At 43.9% G+C, this 16,953-nt stretch overlaps 1 protein-coding gene across 1 annotated transcript; it reads left to right on the top strand.

The window, feature by feature from the left end:
* Positions 1-15,244: 15,244 nt before the first annotated feature.
* On the top strand, positions 15,245-16,693 carry LOC124700501 (protein JINGUBANG-like). The gene has a single exon (XM_047232624.1). It carries the CDS (start codon positions 15,245-15,247, stop codon positions 16,691-16,693), a length of 1,449 nt encoding a protein of 482 aa, XP_047088580.1.
* The last annotated feature ends 260 nt before the right edge of the window (positions 16,694-16,953 follow it).

The following is a 16,953-nucleotide window of genomic DNA, read 5'->3' on the forward strand; positions in this document are numbered from 1 at the left end:
GACAAGGGAGTTGGCGATGCGCCTAGATTGGTTTGTGGTGAACGTGATTGTTGTTTATTTCATAAACCCTAGATACATATTTATAGTCCGTAGACTTTCTAACGTGGGAATAATCCCAACCGGGCACGAGCCAAACTCTATCTAACCAACACGTATCCTACTATATTACAGATACACGGGCAAACTAGCCCAAACTTTGCATATAAGGCCGATTCATGTATTTCTTCCATGTATATCCTTCAAGCCCATCTCCAATCGCGGCCCACCTCTGATCCGGTCAAATTCTGGTGATAACATAGGTTCAACTCGCGCTGCGCCCGGACGATGTCGGCGCAGTTCGCGAGCAGCTTCTGGCGTTGTGCCTCCAGCTCCGCCTGAGCAACTGCCGGGTCGATGTTCTGCGCGATGGGTGTAGCCAGCACGCTCATGGCCGCTTGGAGAGGAGTTTCCGGTGGTGGTGCGGATGCACCCGCTGCCACCTGGTCGCGCTTGGTCAGCGGCTTGGCCGGGCGTGTGGACTTCGTAGGTCCTGCGCCTTCCACCGCAGGTCCTTTGCCGGCGTCGCCCGCGCCGATGACCAGTACCTCGACGCTGCCGGCGGCGCGGCCATCGCGAAGCGTAGATCTTGTCTTATCTTGGGGCCAACTGTCGTCGTGGTGAACAGACAGATGCCATGGGATGGTTTATCTTGGGGCCGAATGGACGCTAGAGGATTTGGGGGAGGGTTTTTGGTATGGACGGAGAGGTTTCCGGATGGATTCCTCAAGAACTTGGCCTTGGCTGAAGGTAGAAGACGATGAACTCAAGAGCAAAGACAGCACTAGATCTCTCTATTTCTTGATCATATGAGCTTACAGGTTTCTGTGTACAAGCTTCCTAACATAGAATCTCATCGTCAGTTACCCGCGCAAGGGTGTGCCCCCTCTCCTTATATAGGGGAGAGGATGGCTTACAGGGGAAGAAACCCTCAGAAACCCTAATGGGATCTTTGACTGGACAAACTACTTTACAAAGCTACTTTAGCTACCGGTGATGCCGGTATGCCTTTAATCGAAGAGTCGTGACATCCTCCGGCACCTTTTACGTCATCCTTTGCCTTTAGTGTCATGGCTTCGATTAAAGCTGAAGTGCTTCGCTCATCTTTGTCTACTAGCTCTGGAGAGCATCTTTGACCAGTCTTGCCGACGTGCTACACTGTAGCCTGTTCCGGTAGTTCCGGTATGTTCTTAGCTAGTTCCGGTATCCCCCTCCTAGGATACCGGTATGATTCTCTGAATCAACCTTTGTTATCCGGAATAACACCATATGACGGAGAAGACCTTCGAGCGTTAAGGTCGACGCCTTTTGAAAGGGGGAGATGATGAGGACATCCCTACCAAACCACTACCTCCGTCATTGAAAGATGAAGACGATGCTGCTGTGAAGCTCAAGTCCAATGAAGTCAGGATTGGACCCATTACAAGGGCTCGTGCGAAGCTACGTAAGGAGCAGGTGAATTCACTCCTAAATGATACCTTGATCGATGAGCACTTCATACTGCCTAAGTCCTTTTACTTATGTATGATCAGGTACTGATGATCCACAAGTACAGGGGGTGTATCGTAGTACTTTCGATAAATAAGAGTGTCGAACCCAACGAGGAGCAGAAGGTGTTGCAAGCAGTTTCGATGAAGGATTCACTGTAAATGCTCACAGACAAGTATTCAGGGGGTTTTAATATAGCAGATGAATAAAGTACAAGTAAGTAAAATGCGAGAGTAATAATTGCAGCGAGTGGCCCAATCCTTTTTAGCACAAAGGACAAGCCGGTTTGTTTACTTATGATGACCAAACGTTCTTGAGGACACACGGGAATTTAGTCTAGTGCTTTCGCTTCATATAGTTGATTAATCTTCATTGTTTTGATAAGTGTTGTGTGGGTGAACCTATGCTAATGCACCGCCCTTCCTAGGACTAATACATACTTGTGACTATACCCCTTGCAAGCATCCGCAAATACAAGAAAGTAATTAAGATAAATCTAACCACGACCTTAAACTCCGAGATCATGCTATCCCTCCCGCATCGATATACCAACGGGGGTTCGAGGTTGCTCGTCACTCCGGCAACCCCACAATTAGCAAACGAATACAAGATGTATTTCCCTAGGCCCATAAAGGTGAAGTATCATGTAGTCGACGTTCACATGACACCACTAGAAGAATAACACCACAACTTAAATATCAAACCATTGAATATTACTCAACATAGTTCACTACTAACATTTAGACTTCACCCATGTCCTCAAGAACTAAACGAACTACTCACAAGACATCACATGGAACATGATCAGAGGTGATATGATGATGAATAACAATCTGAACATAAACCTTGGTTCAATGGTTTCACTCAATAGCATCAATAACAAGGAGTAATCAATACCGGGTGAGTTTCCCCTACCAAACAATCAAGATTCAACCCTAGATGTTACAGCGGTGATGAGGTTCAGCGGTGGAGATGACGGTGACGGTGGTGGAGATGATGGTGATGATGATCCTAATGAAGTCCAGCTCGATGGCGGTGACGATGGCGTCGATTTCCCCCTCCGAGAGGGAATTTCCCCGGAGGATTTCAGCCTGTCGGAGAGCTCTTTTCTCTCTGGTGTTTTCCGCCCCGCAGAGGCGGCTGTGTCTCCTCACGATTATTCCCTGGAGCTTAGGTTTTTGGGGAGAAGAAGTACGCGAAGGAGAGGTGGCCGAAGGGGGCTGTGGGCCCCCTCCCCACAAGGCGGCGCGGCCAGGCCAGGGCCTGTGCCGGCCTATGGGGGGCCCATGGCGGCCCTCCTCGGCTCCTCCTTTTGGCTAGCTCAATCTTCTGGAAAAATAAGATCTTCGGTGTAATTTCCGTCAATTGTTGATCTCCGTAAATATTGCATTCTGACGGTGCTTTTTCCAGCAGAATCCTGACTCCGGTGGATGATCCTCCAATAATCATGAAACATGCAAAATAGATGAAATAACATAAGTATCACCTCTAAATATGAAATATATCAATGAATAACAGTAAATTATGATATAAAATAGTGATGCAAAATGGACGTATCAACTCCCCCAAGCTTAGACTTCGCTTGTCCCCAAGCGAAACCGAACTCGCAAACAAGACCACATGTTTATGGAGTGAAGAGTCGATAAATAAAATACGGACAAGAAGCATCATATTAATTCACACAAGACATTCTAGTGAACAACTTCCCCATATGATTCAACTTGAAACAAGTAAAAGGAAATCACAAATAAAGGTGCATAGGAAATCATAATTGGTGATGGCAAACTTCGTTCTTGGTCAAAGAACAATTAACAGATTGTACTTATCTATTGAGCAGCGCTCTTATATTAAAGCTTATAGCAAAACTTGCATACTCAATCATAATAATCTCCTCATAATCATCGATAACCTTCAAAGCTATATTCATTCAGATAAAACTTGTACTCGAACAAGGAAGAATAAAAGGCATGATTAAGTAGATCACAAGTATAAATGGTTTGATCACAACAACTCAATTGCTTGCTTAAGATAGAGGGAAATAGGTTTACTGACTCAACATAAAGTAAAAGATAGGCCCTTCGCAGAGGGAAGCAGGGATTAAATCATGTGCTAGAGCTTTTTAAGTTTTGAAATCATATAGAGAGCATAAAAGTAAAGTTTGAGAGGTGTTTGTTGTTGTCAACGAATGGTAGTGGGTACTCTAACCCCTTGCCAAACAGACTTTCAAAGAGCGGCTCCCATGAAGGACGTTATCTCTACCAGCAAGGTAGATCATCCCTCTTCTCTTTTGTTTACACATGTACTTTAGTTTATTTAAGGATGACACTCCTCCCAACCTTTGCTTTCTCAAGCCATGGCTAACCGAATCCTCGGGTGCCTTCCAACATTTCACATACCATGGAGGAGTGTCTATTGCAAAATTAAGTTGCTTACTGATGAATCCGAGCAAAACATGTGAAGAGGATTATTAATGAGAGTTAATTAATTGGGGCTGGGAACCCCGTTGCCAGCTCTTTTTGCAAAATTATAGGATAAGTGGATGAAGCCACTAGTCCATTAGTGAAAGCTGCCCAACAAGATTGAAAGATAAAACACCACATACTTCCTCATGAGCTATAAAACATTGACACAAATAAGGGATGATAACTTTTGAATTGTTTAAAGGTAGCACATGAAGTATTTACTTGGAATGGCAGTGGAAATACCACATAGTAGGTAGTTATGGTGGACACCGATGGCATAGGTTTGGTTTAAGGGTTTGGATGCACGAGAAGCATTCCCTCTCGCACAGTGTCTTTGGCTAGCAAGGTTGATTAGCAAGCATAAGAGTTGAGGGAAACAAACAAATATACATGTGATAGAAACAATCATGCATCTTCCTTGTAAGCACAAACAATTTTAACTTCAGAATACTAAGCTAGGAGCTAACAAGAAAGAAAGATAATGAAATAACATATCTACATGTATTTCCTCTTTTCTACTTAAACTCAAAGTGTTGTTGCTATTGACCAATGCTAAGTTTGCCAAAACCAAATAGATTTACTCAATGCTCCCAAAGTGATACCAATACTTAACAACAAGATCAATCATATAATAGAGATTGCAAACTAAAATAAGATGTGCAATATGTAAATGATAAAACTTCTCATTAATATTCCATAACGATAACTCACACCAAGGGATACATAGATAACTAACTAAAAGAGAGATACTTCCATACTGCAACACATCTTATATGATAACTTCCCTACTCATGATATGACACTACTTGATAGTAAAAAGGTAAAAGATAGTGATGATGTGATACCGCGGCACTCCCCCAAGCTTGGAACAAACCAAGGGGGTGCCAATACCAATGATGAATTACTCCTTCGGCGGTGGTGGTGGAACGACCCTGATGGGAGTGAGGAATTGCTCTAGCATCCTGCGAAGTCGGTTGTTCTCCTCTTGAAGTATCTCCACTTCCCTTCTCAGAACACGGTATTGATCACAAAACTCATCGGTAACCCGAAGAGCCTCCTCCATAGCAGGGAAAGAGTTGAGGCTAGGAGCAGGTGGTAAAGGTCCCTGCAAGTTATGAGAAAAAGAACGTCGAGTGTCAAGCGATCCCACCAAGATTGGCTTACTCCCTATTGATGACATCTTCTTCACTTCCTCCTTGACGCTCTCATCCATCTCTTTCCGTCTTGTCACGACCCTTTCCTCTTCCGCCCATCCAACGAAAGTTCCTTGATGTAGATCCTGGAGGAGCTCACGGTTGCGACGCATTGCATAATCTTCTGAGGATGAACCTTGCGACGACATCTGAACAGAAACAGGTCGAAACAAAACACGACGAGAAAACGATATACGGACCTCCAGGGGTCCGGGGGATTATATAGCAGAAATTTTCACGACGGAAGGAAAGTACCAGGTCGAACAAGAGTTGGAGAGGGACTCCGAGGGGCCGTCCTCATAGGGCGGCGCGGCCAGGCTGGGGCCCGCGCCGGCCTATGGGGGCACGCCCTCGTGCATCTCCTCCACTCCGTTTCGATCTCGTAATTTTTCATATTTTCCAAAAATAGCAAAAACATTGTTCGGAAAGTTAAACGCGGACTTTTTATTACCAATATTGTTACCTATTCAAAGTCGAACTCGCAGAACTGTCAATTTGACCTTTGATGAAAGCTTCCGGAGTCACCACTCGAATAACATCAACATCTTCATTATAAGAATCACCAGAGATATAATGCTTGAGTCTTTGTCCATTCACCACTTGTGTGGCATCACCTTGCAGAGAACTAATTTTAATTGCCCCTGAACGATACACCTCCACAATGACATATGGTCCTTCCCATTTTGAGAGCAATTTCCCTGCAAAAAATCTGAGACGAGACCGATACAATAGGACTTTATCTCCAACATTAAATTCTCTTTTGATAATTCTTCTATCATGCCATTTCTTAACTTTCTCTTTAAAGAGTTTAGCATTTTCATAAGCTTCACTTCTCCATTCATCTAGAGAACTCAATTGTAGCAATCTCTTCTTACCTGCAAGTTTAGGATCTTTATTTAGTTCTCTTACAGCCCAATAAGCTTTGTGCTCTAGTTCTAAAGGTAAATGACAAGCTTTCCCATAAACCATTTTATAAGGTGACATACCCATAGGATTTTTATAAGCAGTTCTATAAGCCCATAGTGCTTCCTTCAATTTACTAGCCCAGCTTCTTTCTAGATTTATTAACAGTATTTTGCAAGATAGATTTAATCTCTCTATTTGATAATTCTACTTGCCCACTAGTTTGAGGATGATAAGCGGAAGCAATTCTATGATTAATACCATATTTAGCAAGAGTTTTTCTAAAACCACCATGAATAAAATGAGAACCTCCATCAATCATAAGATATCTAGGAACTCCAAATCTAGGAAAAATAATATCTAAAAGCATTCTTAAAGAGGTCTCACCATCAACACTTTTTGTGGGTATGGCTTCCACCCATTTAGTAACATAATCAACAACCGACAAGTATATGAGTGTTACCTTCTGAAGAAGGGAAAGGACCCATGAAGTCAAATCCCCAACAATCGAATGGTTCAATAACAAGAGTATAATTCATAGGCATTTCATTGTGTCTGGAGATATTACCAACCCTTTGACATTCATCACAAGATAAAATAAACTTTCTTGCATCTTTGAAGAGAGTTGGCCAATAGAAACCTGATTGTAGAACCTTTTGCGCGGTTCTATCTCCGGCGTGATGTCCTCCATAAGCACTACCATGACACTTACTCAATATCTCTTGTTGTTCCTATTCGGGAACACATCTTCGCAGTAATACCATCCACTCCTTCTTTATATAAGTGTGGGTCATCCCAAAAATAATGCCTCAAGTCATAAAAGAATTTCCTCCTTTGCTGAGCTGAAAAGGTTGGAGGCAAGTACTTGGAAACAATAAAGTTAGCATAATCAGCGTACCAAGGACTATCTCGCGAGCTCACCTTTATTACAGCCAATTGTTCATTTGGAAAACTATCATTAACAGGAACAGGATCATAAGCAATATTTTCCAATCTAGACAAATTATCAGGAACAGGATTATCAAGCACCTTTCCTATCTATAATATGTAAATCAAATTCTTGCAAAAGAAGCACCCATCTAATAAGCCTTGGCTTAGCATCTTTCTTTTCCATAAGGTACCTAATTGCAGAGATGATCAGTATGGATTGTAACTTTTGAATCAACAATATAGGATCTAAACTTGTCACAAGCAAAAACTACAGCTAATAATTCTTTTTCAGTTGTAGCATAATTTCTTTCAGCAGCATCAAGAGTTTTGCTAGCATAATGAATAACATTCAATTTTTTTATCTACTCACTGTCCAAGAACAGCGCCTACAGCAAAATCACTAGTATCACACATAATTTCAAAAGGTAAATTCCAATCAGGAGGTTCAACTACAGGAGCAGCTGTTAAGGCTTTCTTTAGAGTTTCAAAAGCTTCCTTACAATCATCATCAAAAACAAAAGGTACATCTTTTTGAAGAAGATTAGTGAGAGGCTTTGAAATCTTGGAGAAATCTTTAATAAATCTCCTATAAAACCCAAGCATGACCAAGAACACTACGAATACCTTTAACATCCCTAGGATAGGGCATCTTCTCAATTGCTTCAACTTTAGCTCTATCAACTTCAATACCTCTCTCGGAAATTTTATGTCCCAATACAATTCCTTCATTAACCATAAAGTGGCATTTCTCCCAATTAAGAACAAGGTTAGTTTCTTCACATCTCTGCAAGACTTTATCAAGGTTTCGCAAGCAATTATCAAAAGAATTCCCATAGACCAAAAAATCATCCATGAATACCTCTACAATATTCTCACAAAAGCCATGAAAAATAGCAGACATGCATCTTTGAAAAGTAGCAGGAGCATTACATAAACCAAAAGGCATACGTCTATAAGCATAAGTTCCATAGGGACAAGTGAAAGTGGTTTTCTCTTGATCTTTAGTTTTAACAAAGCAATTTGTGAAAACCTGTAATAACCATCAAGAAAGCAAAAATGAGTATTTTTAGACAACCTTTCTAACATTTGATCAATAAAGGGTAAAGGGTAATGATCTTTCTTAGTAACCTTATTAACTTTTCGATAATCAATGCACATTCTATACCCTACAACTACTCTTTGAGGGATGAGCTCATCATTATCATTAGGCACAACAGTCATTCCTCCTTTCTTAGGAACACAATGCACAGGACTAACCCATCTACTATCAGCAATAGGATATATAATACCAGCTTCAAGAAGTTTTAATACCTCATTCCTTACCACATCCTTCATCTTAGGAATTAGACGACGCTGATGTTCAACAACAAGCTTTGCATCATCTTCCATGTTGATAGCATGTTGGCAAATAGAGGGAGAAATCCTCTTCAAGTCATCAAGAGTGTAGCCAATAGCTCCTCGGTGTTTCTTCAATATTTCCAATAACCTTTCTTCCTCAAAATCTGAAAGCTTAGAACTAATAATAACAGGATATATTTTCTTATCATCAATATGAGCATACTTAAGATTATCATGCAACGGTTTTAAATCAAAAACAGGATCTTCCTTTGGTGGTGGTGTTGTACCTAAATCTTCAACCGGCAAGTCATGTTTAAGAATAGGTTGACGAAGGAAAATTTCATCAAGCTCATTCCTTTCTTCCCTAAAGACTTCACTCTCACTATCCTCCAAATGTTGCCGCAAAGGATTATTAGGAGCAAGAGCAATAGACGCACACCTGTTCAACTCTAAAATCATTATTAGGCAAATCAGCTTTATAAGGAGTTTTGGCAAATTTAGAGAAATTAAACTCATAAGATTCACCAGCAAATTTAGTCATAATTTTTTCCTTCTTGCAATCTATAACAGCTCCACAAGTATTTAGAAAAGTTCTACCAAAAATAATAGGACAAGACTTACTAGCAAGCAGAACCAAGTACCAAAAAGTCAGCAGGATATTTAATCTTACCACATAGAACTTCCACATCTCGAACAATACCAATAGGAGAGATAGTTTCTCTATTAGCTAGCCGAATAACCACATCAATATCTTCAAGTTCACAAGAACCAATTTCATGCATGATCTCCGTATAAAGCTCATAAGGAATGGCACTAATACTTGCACCAATGTCGCATAAACCATAATAACAATGATCACCAATTCTAACGAGAGCATAGGAACACTGGCTTTCCTAGACTTATTAGGATGCGAAACAATATTAGAAGCATCTTCACGTAAAATAATATGACCATCTTCTACATTTTCAAGTCACAAGATCTTTAACTATTGCAATAGCAGGTTCAACCTTTATTTGTTCTTCAGGTTCTATAGGTTTCTTTGCACTTTTATTAACCGCACTAGTTATAACAGAATACTCCTTCATTTTAGCAGGGAAAGGAGTTTTTTCAATATAAGCTTCAGGAAGAATATGATCAACAGTTTCAATTACAACACATTTATTTATAGATGAATCAATTTTATCTTTGTACGGTTCATGATACTTATCAAAATTCTTCCTAGGCAATTCAAAATGAGAGGCAAAAGCTTTATAAAAATTTGCAACAACTTGAGGGTCAAGACCATAAGTAGCACTCATATTACGAAATTTATCAAGTATCCATAAAAATTTCAATGCATTTATAATCATAGTTTATACTCGACTCTCTATCTTTGTCGTTCTCCCATCCTTCAAGCATTCTCCCGAATCCGATCAAGAAGGTCCCTTTTAAACTCTTCTTTGTTGCATGTAAATGATCCAGTAACAAGTAGTATCCAAGCAAGGTTTTATCTTGAAAAGACAGTCTTGCATAGAAATTATCAATGATGATATTACCAGGGAGCTCATGAATGGGGCATTTGAGCATTAAAGACTTCAATCTCCCCCATGCTTGGGCAATACTCTCTCCATCATGAGGCCAGAAATTATATATGCGGTTCCGATCTTTGTGAATTTCACTTGGAGGATAGAATTTAGAATAAAATAAAGGCACAATATCCTTCCAATCAAGAGAATCCCTATTCTTCAGCAATTTATACCAATGCGCCGCTTTACCAGATAGCGATATAGAGAATAGTTTCTTCCTAACTTCATCCATAGCAATACCTGCACATTTGAATAACCCGCATAATTCATGTAAAAACAGTAAATGATCTCCAGGATGGATAGTTCCATCCCCTTCATAGCGGTTATCCACAACACGTTCAATAATTTTCATAGGTATTTTGTATGGAACCTCTTTCTCACCTGGCGCCTCATCCACTACCTTTGCAGTAGTAGTAGATTTTCCAAATAGGAATTCAAGAGGAGATCTCTCCATAATGAATTATAGCAGCAGGCAGAAATAAAATCAGCACGTACAGTAAAGGTTTCCCTTACCAATTCCACTTACCAATAGCGCTTCACTCCCCGGCAACGGCGCCGTGAAAATAGTCTTGATGACCCACAAGTATAGGGGGTGTATCGTAGTACTTTCGATAAATAAGAGTGTCGAACCCAATGAGGAGCAGAAGGTGTTGACAAGCAGTTTCGATGAAGGATTCACTGTAAATGCTCACAGACAAGTATTCAGGGGGTTTTGATATAGCAAACGAATAAAGTACAAGTAAGTAAAATGCGAGAGTAATAATTGCAGCGAGTGGCCCAATCCTTTTTAGCACAAAGGACAAGCCGGTTTGTTTACTTATGATGACCAAACGTTTTTGAGGACACACGGGAATTTAGTCTAGTGCTTTCGCTTCATATAGTTGATTAATCTTCATTGTTTTGATAAGTGTTGTGTGGGTGAATCTATGCTAATGCACCGCCCTTCCTAGGACTAATACATACTTATGATTATACCCCTTGCAAGCATCCGCAAATACAAGAAAGTAATTAAGATAAATCTAACCACAGCCTTAAACTCTGAGATCCTGCTATCCCTCATGCATCGATATACCAACTGGGGTTCAGGTTGCTGTCACTCCGGCAACCCCACAATTAGCAAACGAATACAAGATGTATTCCCCTAGGCCCATAAAGGTGAAGTATCATGTAGTCGATGTTCACATGACACCACTAGAAGAATAACACCACAACTTAAATATCAAACCATTGAATATTACTCAACATAGTTCACTACTAACATTTAGACTTCACCCATGTCCTCAAGAACTAAACAAACTACTCACAAGACATCATATGGAACATGATCAGAGGTGATATGATGATGAATAACAATCTGAACATAAACCTTGGTTCAATGGTTTCACTCAATAGCATCAATAACAAGGAGTAATCAATACCGGGTGAGTTTCCCCTACCAAACAATCAAGATTCAACCCTAGATGTTACAGCGATGACGAGGTGCAGCGGTGGAGATGACCGTGACGGTGGTGGAGATGATGGTGATGATGATCCCAATGAAGTCCAGCTCGATGGCGGTGACGATGGCGTCGATTTCCCCCTCCGGGAGGGAATTTCCCCGGTGGATTTCAGCCTGCCGGAGAGCTCTTCTCTCTCTGGTGTTTTCCGCCCCGCAGAGGTGGCTGTGTCTCCTCGCGATTATTCCCTGGAGCTTAGGTTTTCGGGGAGAAGAAGTACACGAAGGAGAGGCGGCCGAAGGGGGCTATGGGCCCCCTCCCCACAAGGCGGCGCAGCTAGGCCAGGGCCCGCGCCGGCCTATGGGGGGCCCATGGAGGCCCTCCTCGGCTCCTCCTTTTGGCTAGATCAATCTTCTAGAAAAATAAGATCTTCGGTGTAATTTCCGTCAATTGTTGATCTCCAGAAATATTGCATTCCGACGGTGCTTTTTCCAGCAGAATCCTGACTCCGGTGGATGATCCTCCAATAATCATGAAACATGCAAAATAGATGAAATAACATAAGTATCACCTCTAAATATGAAATATATCAATGAATAACAGTAAATTATGATATAAAATAGTGATGCAAAATGGACGTATCAGGTACGAAGATGGAGCAAGTATCTCACGAGGAGAAGATGAGCAGCAGGACGTGAAGCTGGACATGAAACTGGACAAGAAGACATCCCATGGACGCACAAGGGGGGAGAGGGAGGCATGCGCGAGGGAGGAAGACGACGTCCAGGCCGGCACCACGCCCGGTCCGACCGGCTGCCACGCCGGTCGGCCTGGCCCCACGTCCGATTCAACAGGCCCCCACGCCGGGTGAGCCCGGCGCCCGCCGGATCCTGCGCTGGTGCCAACCAGGAGGGTGTTCTGTATGTCACCCTGGTGGCCCTGTCACAGGCCGGTCCCTGGCCCGGTCCAAACCGGACCGGCCGGTCCCTTCCTCGGCCGACCGGCCCGCAGGCCAGCCGTGTCCGAGCCAGTCTCGACCAAATCCCGATCTGGGTCGGTTATTATTGTATTTTCTCGACTTCTGGTCGTCTTGAAGCCCTATATAAGTGCCGAGGACGCCCCCATAATAGCTTTAGACCATGTTTAAGATAAACCCTAGTTCATAGTTGATTGCTTGGCAACTCTATTGAATCTATACACCAATTCGCATCGATCTGGTGTTTTACTACTTAAAGTCTTGTGTGATCTGCTGTTCCATTAGGAATTAGACGGTTGCAACTTACCGCTTCGTGGTCGGCGGCTACGTGCACAAGTGTGTGGACTTGCGAATATCTTGCAGGGTTGAGAGCTGTTGCATTGGCGATAGGGTTCGATCGAGAGATTCGTCAGCGTCATACAAGTTATCATCCACTTCATCATCGTGTATCTCCGCTGTGTTCATCGTGTGTTCATCACCACCCCCGTCGCTTACTGAGAAGATCGGGCAACCCCTTATGATTTTTCACATCTCCTTCTTGCTCAATTGTTGACCTTCCATGATCTTGCGATCTATCAATCCGCTCCATGATTCCAGCTCCTATTTGATGAAAAGCGTTGAGCTCCCCATCAACGACACCAGAAAATAGTTTGATGGCTGCAAGTACATAGTTCAATTGTAGCTAGTTTCGAAATAAGAGTATCAAACCATGAGAGGCTACTAGTTAAGGTCTTTATGCCTCTTGTTTATATACTTGAAAGGTGCCTTTAATCCCAAGTGAGGTTTGGTTTAAATGAGTTTGTGTTTTGGTTGTGAAACAAGTAATAGAAATAGAAAAGTGTGAATTGCATTGAGCGAGGTTTGAACTTTCAATAAGGAATAAATGTTCTCGGGGATTGATGGTTCCACCACTAGCATTAGTTTAGAGTTCAAATTAGATAATCTATGTCATTGTTAATGTTGTATGTCGGAAAGGCTCAATAGTAAGATACACATTGGATAGCACATCTCTAAAGAACCACTCCAATGATCTTCGGCAAACCACCTATTGATCCATCACAATTAATGGATTCCCAATGGTTATTTGTTAAACATTAGTGATTCCTTTCTTATCCCCCTTTTCGATATAATAGTGCACCAATCACGGTATGTCACTTCCCGCCGTATACACTACTATACTTCCAAAGGTAGTTTCCTCTCATGTCCCAAAGGCAAATATTACATGGTCGACTTCATATAATATAAAGAGATAAAACTAACACACAATCATAGCACAAGGTTATAGATCATCTTTATTCATACCGAAATATTGCTAGGGTTTTCCCATCTCCCCAAGAACAAGGTAAACTACTCACACATGGAAGCAATCAAGAACATTATCATAACCTTGCGAATGGAATGAGAATGAAAGTATGAATTCAAGTGCAAATCCACAATGGCAATGGGGATTACAACCGGATGGAGGGAATGAGATGAAGATGGATGTTGGTTTAGCGGTTGATGATGAAAGGGATGATGCCTTGTCCTCCTAATTATCCGTGTAGTAGCTTGGATGATGCCTTCTCTCTAGTTCCTCCCTCTAGATCTTCTCTGGGATGATGTTTCGTTGTTTCTGGTGGCTCTCTATGTTGGACCTCAGATCTGTCTGCACGAGGTGAAAGTATTTGACGAGGCGGTGTTCCTGCCGTAGCGTACGGGCGGGGTCCCCCCGTAACGATGCCCGCTAAACTCTGGAGCTCCTCCTCGCGTCCCCCTTCGGCCCAGGCGCGTGGTTAAGTGCTTAGATGACTTTTATCACGTCAAAATACCATTAAAATGATAGTGTTTATTGATATTTCATCATCACCTTAATATTTGAGATCCTGCTGAAACAAACAAAAAGGTGTGCGGGAGCAGTAAAATACCAAAATCCTATTGCTACACAAGGATATCTATATAAAATAAGGGAATAAAAACACTCTAAAAATGCACTCATCAAGAAGCAAAGTAGGAAAAGGGACCTTGAGTTCTTTTCTAATAGAGTTTATGGGGAAGTTTATTCTTGGTGCTCTTTAAAGTTTGTTTGTTTTACTATTTGTGGTATGGTCGTAGCAGTTTGGTAGTAGCTTGGATAAGCGGTTTGTTACTCCCTCGGCAGGGAGTCTGGGGGAGGGGTATGTCGATAGTTGTACTCTTTGTGTTTTAGTTTCAATGAAATCAAGAGCGAAAAGCTATTTAGTTCAGAAGAAATGATTTCCGTATGTACACTATGCAGAGATTGCAACAATGTTACAGCCATATTCCTATAATGTTGGATAAGTTAAGCAAAGCATTGGATATTCTGCAGACAATTGTTGTAAAATGATGTAATATTTTTGAAAATGTTACATACAGAGAGGAAAATGTTACATTCGAAATTACTTTGTACCATAAGTGGATTTTTTGCACCATAATTTCTCTACTTGAAGGCTATATGGAAAAATATTGGGAATAAATGTTACATACTCTAAAAATAATTGATACATGCGAACAATTTTTGTATCATGATCGAATATATGAATCGGACAGCTTAGAAGGTGGCTGATGATTCAAGTTTTTATAGCTGGCTGTAGCCTAAACGCTAGCCTTATTTAAAATACATAGTTTTAAGCAAATATATGCATCGAGTAGGCAAATTAAATTTCCGGAAAAATATATAACTTTTAGCAATCCTCCAAGACCTGTGAAAGGGAGCAGTTCACGGGCTGTGGCCCCACCCTTTGTTCCCCGCCCCCAACGTGGTAGCGGTCTCAGCGGCTTTGTCGCTTCCCGCCACTCTCTCTTCGCCTCTCACTCCCCTCCCTTGCGCACATACACATTCCCTCCCTTCCCCTCCATTCGCAATTCTCTCCACCGTACCACGGTCTCGCCGCGCCGCCACAGCCTCCGGCAAGAGCCTATGAGAGATAGCGACGGGGAAGGGGTCGGCGGCGGACTCCCGCGCTCGCACCCTTCCAACATCCCGCTGCCGATGCATCACTCCGACCCCAACTACTCGGGCACGGACGATGAGTGCTCCAACAGGAATAGCAGCTCCTCCGCGACTGGTGGCGCCAGCCCTGGATTCTACAATGACTACCCGTCCAGCTTCAGCGGCGAGTGCTCGCCGTACAACATGTCTCCCTGGAACCAGACCATGGCGTCCCCCTGGTCCCACCACAGCGAGTCCATGGCCGGCCAAGGCGGGGCGCCCACGATGGCGCCTGGCACCAGCCTCATCAGCTCGCTCGTCAGGGAGGAAGGCCACATCTACTCTCTCGCCGCCAAGGGCGACGCTCTGTACACCGGATCAGACAGCAAGAACATCCGCGTGTGGCGCAAGCAGAAGGACTCCGGCGGCTTCAAGTCGTCGAGCGGCCTCGTCAAGGCCATCGTCATCTCCGGCGAGCGCATCTTCACGGGCCACCAGGACGGCAAGATCCGGGTGTGGAAGGTGTCGCCCAAGAACGGCCTGCACAAGCGCGTCGGCAGCCTGCCGCGGCTGCGCGACTTCCTGCGCGGCTCGCTGAACCCGTCCAACTACGTGGAGGTGCGCAAGAACCGGTCGGCGCTGTGGATCCGGCACAGCGACGCCGTGTCGTGCCTGAGCCCGACGGACGCGGCGCAGGGCCTGCTCTACTCCGGCTCCTGGGACCGCACCTTCAAGGTGTGGCGCATCAGCGACTCCAAGTGCCTCGAGTCCGTGGTGGCGCACGACGACAACGTGAACGCCATCGTGGCCGCGTTCGACGGGCTGGTGTTCACGGGCTCGGCCGACGGGACCGTCAAGGTGTGGAAGCGGGAGGTGCAGGGGAAAGGGACCAAGCACTCGCCCGTGCAGACGCTGCTCAAGCAGGAGCACGCGGTGAACGCTCTCGCCGTCAGCGCCGTCGCGCCGGTGCTCTACTGCGGCTCCTCCGACGGGCTCGTCAACTGCTGGGAGGGCGATCGCCAGCTCGTCCACGCAGGCGTGCTACGCGGCCACAAGAAGGCCGTCTTCTGCCTCGCCGCGGCGGGGGCGCTCCTCTTCAGCGGCTCCGCCGACAACACCATTATGGTCTGGCGGCGCGACGGCGGGGTGCACTCCTGCCTGTCCGTGCTCTCGGGCCACACCGAGCCGATCAGGTGCCTCGCCGTCGTGGAGTACAACAAGGAAAACGTCGCGGCCGCAGCCACCGAGAGCGTAGACAACAGCGGCGTGTCGCGGTGGATCGTGTACAGCGGAAGCCTCGACAAGTCGATCAAGGTATGGCGCGTGACCGACGAGGCGGCTGAGCCTATGTTCCAGGGCTCCGGCGAGGGGTCGCAGATGTTCGACCGGTACCCCGGCGACACGTTCGGGGCCAGCAGCTCGTCATCGTTCCGCTAAGTCGATCCACACGCGCCAACACAGTGCACCAGTTTTGATCAGTGGACAATCGTAATCTTGACGGATTAACCAAATGAATTTCTGGATTATGTTCATAATATTACTGTTGAAGACAATCAGAGAGAGTTGAATGGCACGAACATCATGCCAGCGCATACATCTGGAGCCGTGATATAGTGATGAATCTAGGTAAGTTTGCTTTCAGGGGGGCACTGCGAAGGGGAATCACGATACATATACTTATATATTTTTGTTGTGTA

Source organism: Lolium rigidum, chromosome 3 (genome assembly GCF_022539505.1).
Source record: "Lolium rigidum isolate FL_2022 chromosome 3, APGP_CSIRO_Lrig_0.1, whole genome shotgun sequence".
Classification (NCBI taxonomy): domain Eukaryota; kingdom Viridiplantae; phylum Streptophyta; class Magnoliopsida; order Poales; family Poaceae; genus Lolium; species Lolium rigidum.

Coding starts and splice junctions, on each gene's coding strand:
- LOC124700501 (XM_047232624.1), top strand. CDS start 15,245: ATGAGAGATAGCGACGGGGAAGGGGTCGGCGGCGGACTCCCGCGCTCG.